At 33.7% G+C, this 20,264-nt stretch overlaps 1 protein-coding gene and 1 non-coding gene across 2 annotated transcripts in view; one reads left to right on the forward strand and one right to left on the reverse strand.

Annotated features, from left to right (window-relative positions):
* Positions 1–1,333: 1,333 nt before the first annotated feature.
* Positions 1,334–20,264, reverse strand: part of PGAP1 (post-GPI attachment to proteins inositol deacylase 1) — a 97,779-nt gene continuing 78,848 nt past the window's right edge. Inside the window, exons 20-26 of the mRNA XM_017538721.2 lie at positions 16,194–16,289; positions 15,262–15,459; positions 14,137–14,272; positions 12,806–12,856; positions 12,167–12,354; positions 10,695–10,799; positions 1,334–9,644 (exon numbers count right to left, since the gene is read on the reverse strand). Of these exons, the coding sequence (XP_017394210.1) occupies positions 9,506–9,644; positions 10,695–10,799; positions 12,167–12,354; positions 12,806–12,856; positions 14,137–14,272; positions 15,262–15,459; positions 16,194–16,289 (913 nt within the window). The 3' untranslated portion in view covers positions 1,334–9,505. The remainder of the gene's footprint in view (positions 9,645–10,694; positions 10,800–12,166; positions 12,355–12,805; positions 12,857–14,136; positions 14,273–15,261; positions 15,460–16,193; positions 16,290–20,264) is intronic.
* On the forward strand, positions 16,378–16,516 carry LOC119472708. The gene has a single exon (XR_005201885.1). It is a non-coding gene; the product is annotated as a U4 spliceosomal RNA (small nuclear RNA).

A 20,264-nucleotide genomic window follows, 5' to 3' on the forward strand; every position in this document is an offset into this window, starting at 1 on the left:
TTTATTATAATCTTTTCCTTTTCCTTGTCTCTGATTTGAGGGTTGTCCCTCCAAACCTGCAACATTCTCCCCAAAGGACTATCTGGAGAAATGTCAGAGGGAGTCTCTTTGACTCCCTCTATCCTTTGTTCCCTAGACTAGAATTCCTGTCTCCCATTTTCAGCCAGTCTCTGTGTCTGAGTTTTCCCCTGAGTACTTAACCTCACTTACTGGAGGTTTCTTGTACACCCCTGTATACTCAACCCTCCTTACTGGTGGTTTCTTGCACACTCCAGGACCTCCAAAAATGCCCAACCACCAAGGCAGTACTCACAGTGTAATTTTCCTTCCTTGACTAGTGCATGAGGTGGCCTGGTTGCTGTGGTACCGTCTTTTCTCCCTGGGTCACCTCTCCTGCCTCCTGGATAACAATCTCGGATTTGTCTATGGCTTCTGCAGGTAGCCAGGATGCCTGGACACAGTGGGTCACCTGAATCGGGTGAGACGCGTATCCCCTCTTGGCTGGAGTCCCACTCCATGCAGGCACAGAGATCCTGGACAAGCCACCAGGTTGTGAGGGACAGGCTCACCAGTCCTAACCCAAAGAATGGACTTAGAGGCACAAAGAACAGCCAAAGTGAGACTTTTAATAACAGTCTTGCAAGATTGGGTGCCTGGTGGGCAGCCACACCCATGGCAGTCACAACAGGTAATTTATTTCCTAGCACACAAGTCCTTCCCCCCAGTTCCTCACTGGTGGAGTACTATGGGGTTATAATCTTCCTGGATGTCACCTAAGTTTCATTAGCCTCCTTATAAGGTTATACCCCAACCCCTTCCCTACTTAAGTTTCGATTTCCTAGTAACAAAACTTTATTTCCTTTTATGGGCTGACCCCTACTCTACATTCTCTTCACTTATTGTGACCTTCTAGGTACATAAGCCATGCAGTTTGTTACATTTGCAGGCTGGCTGCCAGTACTCAGATTTATCATGCCTTGAAAATGAACCATTTAAAATATTTTCTCACATCAGGAATATATCAAATTAGCATAAGAAAAGTAAAAAGCATGGTCTCTGGGAGAAAAATATCTACAGTTCCTTAAAACAGAATGTGAACCCATGAAATGTCCATACAAATGCATGCGGAAAACTACAAAATACAAAGTGGGAAAATACAGTAATTTACTTGTCTTGCTTCCAATGTTTACCTGTGATGTGTCATGTCCAAGGCATAGGCATTTTAATTTCTAAAATGCTAGGCATGTAAATAAATCCTTTTTAAAGAGTTTTTACCAAGATGGTATTGTGGAAAGTACGTCAGTTGGTAAGCAATCTTTGTACCACATGTGCTTATTCAACCAAATTTATTTTTGAACATTCAGAACACCAGATTATGACAGATTAAAAAGAAAGCACCAAAAATCGCTACACATTGATACCTGAGCGGAGACTGAAGGCAAATATTCAACTATTAATTCTACACCATAATGCTGAAACACAGGTAAAAACATTCACAACACACTCTACAGAATACAGTAAGTAGCACTTTTTGTGAATCACAACCACATAAATATAATATTATACCATATAAAAATACACACAAAAATTACACATAAATGTATTTAATACACTATACATTGCACAAAGTACTGGAGATCATGCATGTTTAAATGGAATGATTGGCAAGGTGGCAATCACTTTTTAGTATATACTACAGGACAGGTTCTTTTGCACTTAAGTATTGTTGCTGCACTGTACTTTCTGGATGGATGAGAAAAAAATTATCAATTTGCAAATAAATGATTACTTACTGAGTCTATCTCAGCATAACCCATATTTTTAACTACAGTATAAAAATTGGTGCAGGTCGAGAGCCATTTATCTTATTTTATTTCATACCCTTGCTCAAACTATTTTCATGCCAATATGATCATGTTTTAAGGAAAAACGTTTTCTTTGTATGTATTTTTAGAGAAATCTATATTTTTGTCTGGCAGGGAGGTAGTGGAAGTAAAATGGGAAAGTAATGTGTTGAGTTTATGTTCAAAATTGAAACTGAAAAATATACAACAACTGTGAGTACACAGAAATGTGAGCATCTTTTATCAGAGACTATGATTATCCTTTAATGAAATAATTTGGAATTTAATATAAATTATATCCATTATTTTAAATAAGCACAGTAAAAATGCAAGTCTACATTTATTTAAAAGCTGAAACCCATTTTCTCTTGAAAACTTAAAAATAAATAGGAAGAAAAAAGAGAAGGAAATATGAGGGGAAATAATGTTTTAAAATATACTACATAAATATGAGTTTATTAATTACCGAAAAATTATTGTGTAAATTACCCCTATTTGATATATAGAAGTACAAGCCTCAATAATTTGAGAAGGAATGAGCACAAGTTGGAGAAGAATTCATGTCTTTGATAATTATTCATCAGTAAGACAAAAAAATTACATTTCAAGATTAATTTTCCCATGTGTAATAAGTTCAGAACAACAATGCCACCACCTCCTCCTAGAATATTTTTTCAGAAAACTTAGCCAAACTTAATTTTCTAAGTCTATGTAGTGTAAATCTATTTTAATTCAAAATGAGAACTCTGAAAATTATGGGAGGCCTCTAGAGCAGTATTTCTGCAAATATTTAAGGAAATACCAGTTAATTTTTATTTTAAACTTGTATTTCACCAACCTCGAAGATGAGGATTTGGGGCCAATTTGAGAAGACCACCCATAATAAAATGTACAGTTATAAAATTTCAGGGCATTCTTTTATCATTTTAAGGCACACTCTGTTTTATTCCAAATGACTATAAGTTCAAGGTCACAGTGATGATTATATATTCAATTTTGGTCTGGTTTCTCATGGGTATGTTGCTACATTTATAGCCAGTCATAAGTTTAAGAAACTGTAATACAATCACTTCAAGGTAATATATTAAGTCACTTTAATATTTTTTTAAATGTAACTATGCAACATAATTTCCTAATTTACATACAGTAAAAACAGGGAGTTTTTTCCACTTCACACTAGAGAAGGGGAAGGTTACTTCTACCAGTATTCCAACAAACGCATATTTGATAATGTAGAAAGCATGATTACATTAAATACAGGCATCTCCTACTTAGAATAAAATTATTTAACACAAAAGAAGAACTTATTTCAAAGAACAATGTACACTGAATTTAGGCCTTGTACATCAACCTTTTACAAATAACACCTGTGGTCCCCATTAGAAAAATAAACTGTCACTAAAGACCAAAGATTTCAATATTTGGCTTTCTCTCCTGCCTCCTTACTTCCAAGGCTATTTATGCAAACTGCATCAACATTACTGGGCAAAGAAATAGTAAGTAATATTAAATTTGGGGGAAAACTATAATAGGAGGAACTGAAATTTCCTTAGAATTTCTATGCGGAGAAATCAGAGCATTTAATGCAGATTTTAAAAATAGTAGTTTCTGAGCCTATCGTATTTTCTACTCTTTTCCATGAGTACAACATATTTATGTTAACACTTTAGGATTAATATCTTGTTTTATAATATTTTCATTTAAGATATGCAAGTTAAAAGATTGTACTATGTTAGGTTCCAGTGGACAATTTTCCCCTGTGAAACATGTGACTATATAAAAGACTGAATGGAAATATATAAAAAACAAAAGAAATTCCACAACCAACTTTCAACTACATAAATGAGACACCTGTACTAAAGTGTCTTATACAACAATTAATGTACATCACAAAATAAACCTAAAGATTACTTCAAATGATTATTTCAACTAATTGCTGAAAGATCAGGCTAACTTTTACCCAATAAAATCAGAAAACATTTAAGTAATCACACAAAATAGAACACACTATGCTACAAATCTTGAATATTTTCAAAGAAAAATTAGGGTATGAAATATAAGTTTTCATGGTTCAAACATTTATTGTAAGTCCTAGATGAAACATACTGAAAAGATTATTTTTGCTTTAATCCCAATATACTAAGAAAAGTTCATTGGCACAAATATCCAGAGGTATTTTACAGTTTCGTTTAGCTTTGGTGGCAAAGAGTATTTTGCTAAACATATGGATAGTCATATGGTTTCCAATGCACAGCTTTATGCTAAAGAGAATTCAAATGTGTCTCTTTTTTTTTCCTAAAAAAGGGATGTAAGAAGTTCAATATGAAACAGAACAAGTGTAACATGAAATACAAAATATGCCTATGATGTAGGCTTTTGAACAGTTAATAGCTCTATGTGTTGTCTATAAACATCTTTTACAGTAACACTATTATATAAATATTAAAAACCAAAATGACATTACAAAATAGCATATGAACTTTACAAAAATGGCTACTTTTAGACTTCCTAAACTAAAATCAGAATCCAAATATGCAAACAAATCTACACTAATCAAAATACACCAACAGATACCGTTTTTCATAAGTGTTCAAAGTTACAATGTACAGAACAAATACAGATACTGACTCATATATCAAGTCCTATACAAAGTCTTCAGAAATTAACTGGTTACTTGGTATTTCAAAACACAGATGGCTTTGGCAGCAAAACACGCCAAACACTTTCAGAAAGTACTGCACTTGATTTAAAAATTATCAACCATGGACAATTAAGACGGCTTAGAATATCACTTAACTTTTGAAAGACATGTTATGAATTTTCACTATTAATGGAAAAACAGCTTATTTTCACAATTTCCAAATTTTATTCTGTTGTCAAAACTAAGTTATTAACATAATAAATTCATATGTTCTTCTGTACTCTATACAATTTATCCAAAAAAAAGTGAATTCTTAAGCAGTTACAGTACACACATTTGGATTTGGATTGTTGACCTCACTTTTCTTTCCTATTATTCTTATTAAAAGTAAAGAATGGGAGTAGTTTCACAGCTTTCCTACTTCCTCAGGCTATTAAACACATTGTAAAAAAATGCATGAGTAATGTGTACACATAAAAGTTCATTACATCATTTAAAACATTCTTAGTTCAAAAAAACTGGGATAAAATTTTGGCTCCTAATCAACTTACTATGTTTTAAAAGTCCCTTCTACATTGACCTAACTAGAAAAGGAAGCTTTCTGGCAGGGTCTAATTTTATAATACAAATGTAGTATTACTGCTTTCTTAACCTGGCAAGTGTCATGCATTCCAAATGGATTTTCCCCAATAAATTTTACAAACTATCTTGTTTCCTATGATATACAAGTTCACAAATCCTACACAATGAGAAAACAAAAAGCGATCATGAAAAATAATCAACAAATGCCTAGTCACAGAAAGTCTCAACACATTTTTATTTTTCCCAATTGATTTTAATAACCAGTTACTAAAACTTCAAATGTAGCACTGTAAAGTTTCACACTAAACCTAATAATAATGCAAGACTATATACTAATTTGGACCTAATACCCAAAATGAAAATGTGGGCCAACTGATTTATCTGGGGGGTTCAGAAATCAACAGCCCTAGTTTATTTCATAGTTTTGTGTTTCTTCCATTTCCCAGAACTTTCAAGAACTAAACTGAAAACTGAATTTTACCACCTTTTATTTCTCTTGGCCACCTTCCACAAAGGATGCTAATAAACAGCAAGGTGAAATGAATGCACTATGCTAGATGTGAGGAGTCTGAAGAATTAAGAAAAGTATAGGAACTAGGCCAGATGCTCATGCCTGAAATCTCAGTACTTTGGGAGGCCGAGGTGGAAGGATCACTTGAAACCAGGAGTTCAAAATCAGCCTGGGCAACAAACTGAAACCTCATCTCTACAAAAAAATTAGTCAGGCACAGTAGCATGTACCTGTAGTTCTAACTTGCTCTGGGAGGCTGAGATGGGGGGATCACATGAGCCAAGGAGTTCAAGGCTGCAGTGAGCTATGACCGCCCCATTGCACTCCAGTCTGGGTGACAGAATGAGACTCTGTTTCTAAAGAAAAATCATATAGGAACTAAATAATGAACAAAACAAATAATCCACTTCATATAAGTTTGTGTGTACTGTGGAAATGTGTATCACATGAGTGACAAGAAAACCAACATTTACTATGCCTATTACAGTTATTTCTTTTTTCCTTACTATATAATCATGTAGATATTAGTATAGCTCACTCAAGAAGGGGTATTCCATTATGTAGATCTGAACTTGTTTAGCCAAAGTATGAAAAAAATAAAGATTAATCAATACATGATCAATATATATTGAAAAGACTCAAAATCAATGTTAACCAGGGACTAATGGCTTTTCTAGAGTCACCATTTCAAATATTTTCATTCTGGTGATAACTAAGAAAAAGAAAGTTAGCAGAACCTGTTTAATTTCTGACAAAAAAATCCATGAAAAAAATAGTGTAAACAATCTCTACCTATTATCAGTTCCAAATTACAATCAGTAGTAACTCCAAAGGAGACTTTAGAAACACTGAATGCATCCAGTGTTTTCCCCTGTACTGTCTATATTTGATCTAGTTATCAACAATAGGGTCTAGGAGTTATTTTATAAGCACAAAATTTACTTGCAACTCAACAATTGCTAAATTAGAATGCTGTTGACAGCTGCGGTAACAGTTGACCCCAGAAATTTCTTGAATTGGATAATCTATGAATGCCAATAAATAAGTTCATTTTTACTAACATTGCTAATAGGGTAATGCTGTTTTACTAGCCAAATATATAGATTGTAAGCATGATGGAAACTGTAATTTAAAGGCAAAGGACTTTCTTTTTCTTAAGTAAAAACATCCATTTTGCGAATCTTCAAAGAGTCTACCCTCACATCTCTGGTAGCTATTTACTTTAAAGTGCATCAGGACTCAATGACCCTGTCAAAATGTAAGTGTATACATTTGTGTCTATATATATACATATATAATGGCTAAAGACCCAAACTACTATTGTTTATAAAATGTTTAATTAGAATCCTTTTTGTAGTACTTAAAATGAATTTTTTTGGCATAAATAAGACTTTAGGACTTGGTAATACTACATCCACATGAAAATATTTCAGCGAGAATTAGTGTACCTAGTCTGTTGCTTTAAAAAGTAAATGTACGGCCAGGAATGGACGCTCACACCTGTAATCCCAGCATTTTGGGAGGCAGAGGAGGCGGATCACGAGGTCAGGAGTTCGAGACCAGCTTGACCAACATGGAGAAACCCCACCTCTACTAAAAAAAAAAAAAATTAGCTGGTTGTGGTGGCAGGCATCTGTAGTCCCAGCTACTTGGGAGGCTGAGGCAGGGAAATCGCTGGAATCCGGGAGGTGGAGGTTGCAGTGGGCTGAAATCACACCACTGCACTCCAGCCTGGCAAGAGTGAGACTCTGTCTCAAAATAAAGGTAAATGTACTACTCACAAATGAGAAACTTAAACTTGTTACATTCATGAACAGTACTAACTAAACAAAGAGATTTTAGATCAGATAAACATAATGTTTATGGCTATCAATAGAAGATTCAAATTAATGAATTTTCTAACGTTCTTTCTGTATATGGAACTAAGTCCAAATTCAGAAATAAAGGACATAGTTAATCTGTAACTGGAGATACACTAAAATATCAAATGACAGAACAAAAGATGCAATGTGTATCAAAGTTGTTTATAAGTATAGTTAAACGTAGTCAGATGTATCTCTATTTAAATATATACGTGGTGTGCCATAGGACAAGTATATAATCTAATAAATGCTCTCCTCTCCAGCTGAAACACATAGCACTTTGTGTTTTATCCCTTCTACTACTTTTCTCAAACAAACAAGTACCTAGTATGCCTGCCATATCCCCACCATGAGTTTATCATTTCCCTTTAATGTTCTCAGTAAGTGAAAATATGAATATTGAACAAGAGGCACAAAGCTGGAAAAGACAACAATGGGATCAAACTAACTTACAATCCACAAAGGTGATAGCAAGACCCTCTTCAACTGAGGCCAAAATAGCCAGGATCTGAGGAAGAATTGAGAAGAGAAGTTAGGTAACTCTCTACAGGCAGTGAAGTAGAAGTAACTATCCACAGGCAGTAACAGCTGAGAGGCTGTAATGGAATCCAGATGCAAGAACAGATAAAATGAAACTGGTACTTGAGGACATCCATGGGTACTAACAAGGATGTGTGTTCATAAGTGCAATGGTGGAATCACTGGAAATTTACATGAGAGGCTTTGTGGAATCTTTAGTTAGAGGCTTTGGGCATTTACAGCCTACACATCTAAAAGAACTGTATAAGCCCAAGTTTACACTATCCTAAGGCAAAGAATATACTCCTCTGCCTTGCTGGATTACCTTTTCCTACTCTTGTAGCTAAAAGTGAAGTAAATTCTGAAATGAAATAAAATGTTACTCTTTTATTTGTCAAACAGTAATCCCAGAAGTCACATAGGCAAATCAAGATTCCACTGTTAAACCTAGTGGCTAATGTCTCCAATTTATTCAGGTGTACTGTTTATACTCATGCTATTAATGCGTTAACAGTTGTCCACTGTTGTCAAGTTGTCCACTGTTAACGCATTACTAGTATAATGTTATACATCAAATATGGCGTTACCTTGATCATGTTGTTGTTGTTGTTGTTTTTCCCACAGTAGAAAAAATGGTATAAATCTAGAGTTTCCGACCATTGGAATTTAGTTATTTTAACAATCCATTTTTACCTTAGGCACTTTTGGCAACCATGGGGCAATGAATTAAATCCAATGGTATAGACTAAACAATTGAACTGCTCCAATCCAGGAAGCAAATAGCTATGAGCACTTTTTCTTTAATTTTAACAGACCTCTTTAATAGTCTCCTGATATTCTCCAAGAATAGACAATAAAATTCATATTTGAAAAATAGCAAGAAAATTTGTTTAAGTTTGAATCATGTTTCCATCCATCAATCTTGCAATGGTTACCAAGAAAACAAGTCTCCTTACCATTCAAAGCTCTATTTTCATAGGTGTAAGAAGACAAGATCCACTTTGTTCATGGTGGCTGCCAAAAACTAACCAAAGGCTTTTTGTGGGTATTTAACCTTTGAGAAACCAAACAGCTGTACATTTCATTACATTTCATCAATTATTCAAAGACTTTTTTCTTAATAGGTAAACTATAGCAAATTCAAAATAGCTTCCTTTTGTGAACAAAGTTTGATGAAATGAGCAGAATGCTTGAGGTGAGATTATAAACAATGCTGCATCTACTAAATCTCTAAGATCAGACTTCTTTTACGGTTGATGAAACAGACTATTTGATATGCACAGCAGTCATCGGTGACAGTGATCATCATATATCCCTTCATACATTTTCCAGAAATGATTAGTACATGGATTCCATACTACCAAACAAAACCATGCTTCAACTACTTCCCTCAAACATTACAAAACTAATTTCCTGTTTTCAATATTGTAAAAATAGACTTGTCTTCTCCAAAGGATCTTGCTGTCCATACTGATGGATCTGTGTGTTCCCTCTTATCACTGGCCCTAAATGCATAAATCATCTTCATCATTCCTTAAGTCCAATCTTACATAAAATTGCATAATGCATGGAGTAAAAGAGGAATGAAGACAAAGCATGGAACCCTATATAAATGTGTTGACCCAAAAGCAATCACACCAACAGCCAGAGGAAGTGGAAATTGTGAAGCAGTCTTCAACAATTTACTGTAAAGAGACAGAGAAATATACATCACTTATGTGAACCACACTGTGAGCCAAAATGGAATATAGCAATCTTTTATATAGTTTTGGAAAAGATAAATATTCCAAGTGATTTTAAATGAATTTTTTATGTTATAAATTTACCTATTTATAATTTTTAAAAAGATCAATACAAGCCATATGTGGCTATAAAAGAAAAATATTTCTATTTAAAAAATAGCCAGTTTCATTTAGTCTAATTTTAACAATAGAAAAATACTAGTTAGACTTTTATTTAGTAATTATACCTCTAGAAACTTATCCTAACAAAAATAATCAATAATGTTCAATAAGACATAGCTATAGAAATGTTTATTTTAACCCTACTTATAAGAGAAAAAGACCAACCAAACAAAAAAAGAACCATCTTAAATTCTCAAAACAAGGAATATAGAAGATACTATTTTTAAAAGAAAAACACTATCAGGAAAGACGATTACCTTTTTACTTTGAAAATAGAGAAACTGAGAATAAGAGGGGTTAAGAAATCTGGCTAAAGACAGAGCTATTAAATGGCACAGCCAGGATTTAAACTCCAGGTCAGCCTGATTCTCGAATATCTGCAAATATCTGTCATAATCAACTGAAAAGACTCCCAGGGCAAACAAGTGAATGAAAACTCAAGTTTTATTATGGAAAATTGGAAACTACAAAAGTAGACTAACAGTATAATAAACCTTCATGCAATCATTACCCAGCCTCAAAACCTATCAAATCATGGCCAATTTTATTTTGGCTATATCCTCATCCACTTCTCTTGTACTTTTGGGAAGCAAATCTTATCATGTCTTTTAAGGGTTAACTTCATAAAGAAAAATACTGTATTATATGTTATCAAGTAAAACCTATAATTAAGAAAGCAAATATAATACACTTGCATGTAAACCATAATACTGTTACAGCTTTACTTTTAGGAATAGTCAAATTAATTAGAAATAAAGAGTATGCTTTAGACATAAAGAGTGAAAAAGGAAAAGAACAGATATGAGAAAAAGAAAGATTAAACTACTGTACCTTGATTTTATTGAAACAGTGTAAGTATTTCCAAGAATTGCCATAGTTGGAATAAGGATAAATGCCAAAGGTTTACATGGATCAGGATTAAGTTTAAAATAATACCTATAATAAAAAAAAAATAACACACAAATCAACAATGACCTGATCATTTTAAATTATCAGAGTCAATAAAAACATTACAGTAGCAATATGGATATAAGAGAACTCTAAATAGTTAATGAAATATTTGATAAGTAGTTTTTGCTCTATATCATCTTAGTATCCACGGTTTTATAAAGAGAAATATGATCAGAAACTACTAAAGGAAATAAAAATATCCAGTATGAAAGTACTTCCTTTTTATAAGCAGCATATGTTTAAAAGGGCACATGTAAAGTTTTTTTAAAAAACGAATTACTTAAAATACATGAGTGGTACTCTATAACAAAAAAGATAAAATGAAGGCTCATAAAGTTAATTGTCCCTTATCTTTTTAAAAATCCAATTCATTTCTCGCATTCACTGACTATAAGATGTCTACAGCCTTTCAGAATCAAAAATTTGTGCTTCTCAGCAGGGCACGGTGGCTCATGCTTGTAAGCCCAGAACTTTGAAAGGCCGAGGCGGGCAGATCATGAGGTCAGGAGTTCAAGACCAGCCTGGCCAACATGGTGAAACCCCGTCTCTACTAAAAATACAAAAATTAGCTGGGCATGGTGGTGTGCTCCGGTAATCCCAGCTACTCAGGAGGCTGTGGCAGGAGAATTGCTTGAACCAGGACCTGGGAAGTGGAGGTTGCAGTGAGCCGAAATGATGCCACTGTATTCCACCCTGGGCTACAGAGTGAGACTCTTGTCTCCAAAAAAAAAAAAAAAAAAAAAAATGTGCTCCTCAAATAATTCTGACAGCAAATCTGTGAACAAAATCTGGATATTGACTAAAATAAGGAACAAAAGAAGGATATTAAAATCTGGTAGCCTTTGATTTAATTTGAACTTATTTTGATTCTGCAACTTAAATTCCCAGTATTTAGATAACTTGAAAGCTTTATATTATTTTTGAAAAGTATATTGAGTAGGGGTTCATCTACTACTTGGATGAAGTGGTCTTTTATTTAGCCATTGACCAATGAATAAAAATACGATTCACTATTTTGGGCTGATTTTTTGAAAAGTTTATATTCCCAAAGTTTATATATACATAGTAAGAGAGGAAATGTGAATGTGTTAAAAATAAATTGCTTTAACCTGGGAGGCAGAAGTTGCAGTGAACTGAGATTGCACCACTGCACTCCAGCCTGGGCAACTGAGTGAGACTCTGTCTCAAAAAAATAAAATAAAATAAAATAAAATAAAATAATTAATTTCAGATAACATATAGCTTCCTGTTCCTGAGGAATTTTCATGAACCATTAGGAATCTAGCAAGTCTCTGCTTAGGGATATTTATTGTTTGAACCACATAAACAATAATTATATAAATAAAACACACCTAAGATTCTTTAGCCAATAAATTAGAGAAGGCATGCTGAGTAATACAATCCATGTTAATAAGTTAATCACAGTACTGTGCATGCGAAGGCTATCTTCAGCATCGTTGGCAGATAAACGAAGGTGGTGTACTGAGGAGTCTTTATGGTGATTGGATTTTTTTTCGCTTCTTCTGGAGTGTTTGGGATTCTATAAAACAATAAAGTAAAAGTACCAAAATACTAACTAATTGAAAGTATACTTTATTTAGAATCATACTGATTACTACATAGCTAAATAAGTACATCTTTCCATTACCAAACTGACATAAAATCTTGAAATTATTTTGCTTAAAAATACTTTAAAATAGTTATAAAACTTTTATTCTTTTGACCTGCTAGTTCTACTCTGGAGAATATATATCCTCTAAGTAATTATTCAAAATAAAATTTAATAGATAATAACTTGTAAAAAATGACACAGGTACTGACAAAGATGAACTTATAAATCTTTTAAAATATTCATTAAGTTCATGTTACTTAAATTCATAATACTGCATCATTTAAACACTATGAAATCCTAACCTTAAAAAAAGATAAACTCGTATCTCCCCATGTTCTTTCATTTTAAAGTTATATAAAGTTTTGAAAATAAAACTTACCACAGGCTGGCTATTTTTAAAAGTTGTTAAGCTAGCTTGCAGATGAACAATCTAAGAAAAAGAAATCACTGTTTAATTTCACCCTTATTTTGAAACAAAAAGTATAAATATTTGGCATTAAAAATGAGAAGCACTGTAATCTGAAATTTTTAAAATGTGAACTGAGAGTCATTTAAAAACATTCTTATACAAAACAACAACTACACATGCTGGCTATCATGGCAAAAAACAAACAAACAAACAAATGGAAACATAAACAAAACAACAAAACTTCCAGAGTATAGTGGGACCAGGATATACTGCATACCTTTTATAGCCTGTAAAAGCCTATGTTTGAATGATGCTTTGTTATAGCAACTTAATGTGTCTTGTAAGTCAAAGATTTCATTATCTTCAATACAGTAAGAGAATATAATACATTTTAAATATTTTAAGTCCTTGAAAAACAGAACTCAATTATATAGAGTGGTCAAATGTTTATAAGAACTGGAAAAAAAATCTTTAAATGTATTAGGGTTACTTAAGTATTTAAGGAACCTTTGCTTAGAGGGTCGGTGGTTTGAAATACCTAATTTTTAAAATACTAAAATTATTATTTATAAATCAAAGTAGCCATAATTTTTCAGAAGCATATAAATTTCCTTTGGAAAACTGAAAATAATCTATGATATGCATGTATTTAGCTTACATCTTAAAAAATTTCCTTTTTAGGGAAAAAAAAAGCATTATCTACTCTGATGTTAACCATCTATTCCTAAGAATTACATGGAGAGAATGCACCTGTATCACCTCCTAGATTTTTTTTTTTTGCAAAGCTGACAGCTTTATCAGAAGTGTTTTTCACTTCTTCAGTAAAATTATTAGCCTAATTATTTCTATTGTCATCTTCTAATCCTTCAGCAACAATTGTAACACTTTGGATTATCTCAACATGATTAATAGCTTGATCCTTCTGACACAAATTTACTTCTTTTTTTGTCTCTTACCCATGTTCAAAGAGTGTAACTATAAACCATTTTATAATATAAAACGTAAAACAAAAAGTTAACACTTGCAAGACTAAGAAGCAAGCAGATACAGATGATATCTTCTCCCTTTCCTTTTCCTTTTTAACAACAACAAAAAAACCCAACTCAGATCAATAATTTCTGTCTTCCAGTTAGCTGTACGTAATTTAAATAACTAAGATGTTTTTAAAAATCTTTACATTCAAACCTGCTATGTAACAGGTTACTACAGCGTTAATGAGAGTTTTTGTTAACGATGCCTACAGTACATCTTACATGTGCCTAATACAAAACAATCATTTTTGCTTTACTGATTTGACATACCTTAAACACATAGTAAAGATAAGAAAGAAGTATGGCAAGTGCTCCACAAGTTGTCCAACTAACTATGATCAAAACAATTGTCAAAAAAGGCAAGTCTGGTGGTATCATCTTGATATCTTTAGGCAGTTCAGAGGGTCTGGAATTATAAGAATAAAGTTTAAAATACATATTAACAGATATTTATGTAGTCACATATAAGAAGAAAACAATATAGTACCTTTCCAGTCTCTCTTGCTTATATGTAAATACATAACGTAAACAGTAAGGTATTTTTTAAATAAAGGCAAGTGGTCTCAAATACTTGATTTTCAGTTCTGTAATATATTGTGATAACTTGTCTACCATTTTGATACTCTATAGCCGATACTTGTTCTACAGGTCAAAAAATGTTACCAAAGATAACCATTAATTATACACCCTGTGGCATACATCCCCAGTCTTGACAGGAGGAGAAGCTATGTTCTATTTCTTAAAGCCTAGAGACTACTCAGACCCTTGGTGGTGGTACTATCAGAACTGCTATCTGAAGCATTTCAGAAGGGTGGACGAAGAAGCACCACACCATAATCCCCTCTGGGACAGGAAATCACATGACATGTCTGGTAAGGAGGAGTGGCAATAGGCACTAAATTGATGATGATCTACCAGGAAAGCCTACCAGTAACTTCAGATTCAAACTGTGTCATTGGGCCATAATAAAACTCTAGGCAATGTTTTTGGAGCTTTTATACATCTCATCTAATCTGAGCCTAACATCTGGATTACAGTCTCTTGCCCCTTGGTTTCATTATAGAAGTCAGCATATAAAAGCTACACCACAGGAGAAACAATCCCTCCCGGGAAAGATTCACGACCATGACGTTTAAAACTATCTGCGTGACTTGCCAAACATTTTTTTTATTAACTCTTGAACACTAAGGTTAAAATCAAAGCTAGCATTTAACTTGGAATAAATGATTAGCTTTCACAGACATAACTTTGAACACTAACCCATACTTTTGCTAGTGATATATTTTTCCTTTGAAAATAGTTTAGTCGAAATAATTAATTTCAGGTTTCTTATCAGAATATATATATTTTGCTTAATTAAAGCAATAAGAAAGCTGTTAATCATTCATTCTTTACCTTTTCAAAGCTAGCCACAATGAAGAAAGAAGTCTCACAGATGCAGAAGAGAGCAGGCCACTCCAGTAGGCAGTACACGTTCCGAAAAGAAAGAGAATCAACGATACCAGGGGAAAACACATACTCTGACTAGTTAAAACGATGGCATCTAATTCTGGTAACAACAATACATCCCATAATTCTTTAAACCATTTATACCTGTGGAGAAAAGAAAATATAAAAGCAAAAAACCCAACAACTGAAATTTAAGGACTTAATATTTGAGGTGTCTGACCATTCAAGAGAGTCTCTAAAGCTCCATGATATTTAATTTATAATTATACTGAAAAACAAATTTTTAATTCTTTGTCTGGAACAAGTTATTTATTTTCCAAGTGAGCCTACTGATCTTTCAAGATCGGAGTTTCAATATGGCTTTACTACTCTCTATTGATCCTTATAAAAAGTAATATGTTCTTTTTTTTTTTTTTTAGAAAGCCAAGTTAGTTGTAATGCGGGAAAAAAGAGATCTACACATTGATGCTTAACCAAAAAACATAAAATGTGACTAAATTAAGAATGGAATGCTAATTAGGGTAGAGAGGTCTAAAATATACTTTTAAAAATGATCAGAGACGTGCTGTTTCATCAATACCCTGTAATGATTTATGTTTGAATGTAGGATACTCACAGATCATGGACCTATTTGCAAACATTAAAGGCAGTCTAGGTATGGACTGATATATATAGTGAATAATTACTTTTGAAATGATTATACCATTGAAGTAAACATTGATATACTTATTAGACCTTTGCCTAAGAGAAAAAAATCCCATTTAATGAAACAAGTCAACTACCAAATCTGTATGAAAATTTACATTGCATTATGGAACCAAATATAATATTATATGTAAAACACAATTAAAATCATTATCACAGATAATAAAACTTACCCCAAAAGAAACTTAATGATAATTACAAAAGGATCAACTTTGTATGGTTTGGCTTCTTTATCCAACATGGTAGCATATTCTAGGCAACAACCTGGTGATTAAAAAAAAAAAAAATTATATGCAATTCACAGTAATTAAGCATGAGATATACTATATCCCACGTTCTCTAGAAGAACAACATATTAGCTTTGCACAGTGGCAATATCGTAGCCAATGAGGTTTATCCAAGGCATGATTATTGCTAATTGAAAACTTTTCCCAATACCCCACCACAACGACTTGAAATATAGTCAGCACTGGCAATATTTGAGTCTCTACAGAGACTGAATTAAAGAAATAAAAAAAGCAACATATTTTATGCCAGAGAAAGCAAGGGTCTTCATTACTATCACAGAGACTCTTTTTGAAAGATTAAAAATAGCTGTAATTCAATAGTTCTTATATTAGAGTACACATTCAATCACTTATAAAAACAAATTCAGGAAGTCAAAGCTGGGTTTCACTAGCTGTATTTTCACAAAGCTCCACAAGTGATTAAAATAAAATAGCTCTATTGAACACAATTCTCATATAATTCTTCGAATTCAAGTATATACAATTCAGTGGTTTTTAGTATATTCAGAGTTGTATATCCATCACCACAGTCTTAGAACATTTTCATTACCCACAAAAGAAAGTTTTCCTTTAACTATCACCCCACAAATTCCCACCCCTTGGTAACCACTAATTTATTTTCCCTTTCTACAGATAGGCCTATTCTGAACACTTCATATACATGAATCATAATATGTGGTCCTTTGTGATAGGCTCTCCCACTTAGCATTTTTCAAGATTCATCCATGTTGTAACATACCAGTACTTCATTTAATTGCTTTTTATTCAAATTCCTTTTATTCCATTGTATGAATATACTACATTTTATTTTTCCATTCATCAACTGACAAACACTTAGGTTGTTTCTGCTTTTTGGCTGTTATGAATAATACTCCTATGAATATTTGTATATAAATTTTTGTATGAATAGATGCTTTTATTTTTCTTGATTATATTCCTAAAAATGCAGATTCTGAGTTATGCAATAACTCTATATTTAACCATTTGAGGAACTGTCAGACTATTTTTCACAGTAGTAATACTATTTTACACGCACACCAGCAGTGTATGAGGGTTCCAGGTTTTCCACATCCTCATTAAAACTTGTTATTATTTGTCTCTTTTTAAATTATAGTCATTCTAGTGGGTATAATCCACAAGTGATTTTTCATAAGCATCTTTGGTTCAAAACTACATCTTTAATTGGTTGGAGACATAATCCCATACTTAAAGCCTCTAGATTAACCGACATCAAATATCCCCCTAGATATACATTCTGTATGTTTGATAATCAATTATCAAGTCAGTTGAAACCAAGAAAAAATTAGACTTTTTTCAGACTTTCAAAACAAGATAGACATTTAAACTCAAGTCTGTTTGATGTCAGTCAGAATAATCTCTTAATTAAAAGGCTGAGTCTGGGGCAGATCAACTGAATATTGCTTACCTCTTCCTGGAATACAGGTTAAATCAAATTAAAATTAACACTAAAGGCAGACTTGAAGTCATATAAAAGTCACTGAAGGGCACTGAGTAGCTGCAGAAAGATTTGAGTGGAAGGAATTTATGGACTGCTTTAATATATTTAGGCCCAACTCTTTCGTCCCATCTCCTGCCTCCCTTAATCACTGTCCAAGCCCAACAAAACAAGTTTAGCCTCCTGGGAAACTGTAATAACTGTTACACTCCAGGGAAGACTTTGCCCATTGTACTACAGTTTCTATATCTGCTTTTCCAGATCCATTCTTTACCCCTCACTTTTTCCTGAATTCTGGAAGGCTGACTTTTACAGACTGGCCTCTAGTTAAGTTCAGTGAATTAGAGGTATTGGCAGATAGGAGGGTAGGAGAAAATAAGGTTAGTGTGCATGTATTTTCTCATCTTTATCCTGCTTAGCCACAGGTTGACAGTGGCTAGAGTGTTCCTGCACCTAAGGCTACAGCTTCAGGAATGCTGTTCACCTCTATAGCCCTCTAGGTTTGTTCCCTCTCTTGTCCTTGTACCTCTGAGTATCAGATGGCTCTGTTGCTAGTTCAGCACCTTATCATTTCTTGTTGGTTTCTCCTAACCCTACACATGCCTTTGAAATAGTCCATTAAAATTTCAATTATTCCATTCAGTATGCCAGCACCTAACTGACACAGTTGATACAGTTCAATATGCCTACTGTGTGTCTGGCATTATCATAGGCACTAGGAATAGAATGGAGAACAAGATGAGGCTGTACACTTTAAGAAGCCTTCAGACTACAGGAAGGAAACTTCAAGTGCCAGGGTATAAAATGGAGAACACAAGTGAGGAATTTTTGGGGGGATGTCTTAAAACTTAGAGGATCCCTGCTCTCCCAAATCCTTGCTAATTTGGGAGAGAAGGACCATCAGTTTAAGAAATCATCTGTCTTCCTTAGCCACATGTAGGATGAAAAGGTAATTGAAGCATTGGCTGTTGGAAGGAGAGGAGGAAGGAGGGAAGGAGGAAGGAATGACAGACAAACGGAAGAAAGAAAAAATGGAAGGGAGGGAGGGAAAGAGGAAGAGGAAAAGAGACGAGAGAGAAAGAAGGGGAAGAAAGAAAAGGAAACAAGCTAGGATGACATGGAAGGAAATTAGGGAGTAGGTATCTCTTATTAGAAGTATACATATTATGAACTATTCTTGCAGCAGCAACAGCAAAAAAAGAATAGGGGTGGGGATGGGTGGGAAATAATCTGAATCTGATCACACCTACAGCTCTAATTATTAATTTATATAAAATAGAAAAACATGTTCAACTCCACCATGGGGAATGGAATCAGCAAAATCCAAACTAGCAAAATCCACTTTGTAGAAAATGAAAAAGTATATTAAAAAAAGTTTTATTAGATTAAAAAGTATAAGGGGAGAAAAAGAGATGGAGAATAGATTAAGAAACAATGTTTAAACTGTGAAAGCTGTCAGAATCAAAATGGCGTCACAGTGTTTAAAAAAAAAAAACTCTGACAAATACAGCCAGGAATGAAGGGAGGGTTCTCATGCTTGTATACCTAATAACAAAACTATCACAGAAGACTCTGCAAAAACCACAACTCTGCAGAAAGGCCACTGCAACTTTACCAAAAAATGAAACAAAACTTCTCTGAAGACATCTGCCCAGCAACTACTTGTCTCACCTCAGGCTGGCACCACCCTTGTAAGGGATCTTTGTAGTCAAGGATAATTATTTCAAAACAATTATGTAATCCTCCTCATTTTTTCTTTAACACCCATTGTCTTCCTTTACTTTCCTGAATTTGCAAACAATTTACTATGACTTGTAGATTCCTGTTGCAATAACCTATTCCCAAATAAACATTATTTTCTTTTAGAGAGCCTCTCTCTGTTATTTAGGTTGACATTAACAGTATCCAGAGGTAGGACATGGAACACGATTACTTTCAGACAGTTGATGATACTGAGAACTGCTGTGCAGTACTTACTTGAGCCCCTGGAGCTCTCTGCTTCCACGGCACACCTTTTGTCAGGCCAACGCCCTCTAAAATCAAGGTAGAACCTCTTGACTTTATTCTGTGTCTGGTAAATAAAGGACCTTACATCTCTCCTGGGATGACAGAAGACCTTTTGTCTTTTCTGGCAAGTCTTTCCTGGTGTAAAGACAAATGTCTTTGTGGTTTGAGGACCCTACTTTCTATGGAATTTACATTCTGTTTGTTAGACATGCCTTTTCTGGGGAATTTACTTTTGGTTTTCTGTGTGCCTATTTTAATGTTTTACTTGATCTGCATTCTGGGTTAAATTTTTTTTTTTAATTTATTTATTTTCCCATTTATTTATTTTATTGTATTTTAGGTTTTGGGGTACATGTGAAGAACATGCAAAATTGTTGCATAGGAACACACATGGCAGTGTGATTTGCTGCCTTCCTCCCCATCACCTACATCTGGCGTTTCTCCCCCTGCTATCCCCCCCAGCTCCCCACCCCCCACCGTCCCTCCCCTATTTC

The sequence above is a fragment of the Cebus imitator genome, unplaced genomic scaffold (genome assembly GCF_001604975.1).
Source record: "Cebus imitator isolate Cc_AM_T3 unplaced genomic scaffold, Cebus_imitator-1.0 Scaffold113, whole genome shotgun sequence".
NCBI classification, from domain to species: domain Eukaryota; kingdom Metazoa; phylum Chordata; class Mammalia; order Primates; family Cebidae; genus Cebus; species Cebus imitator.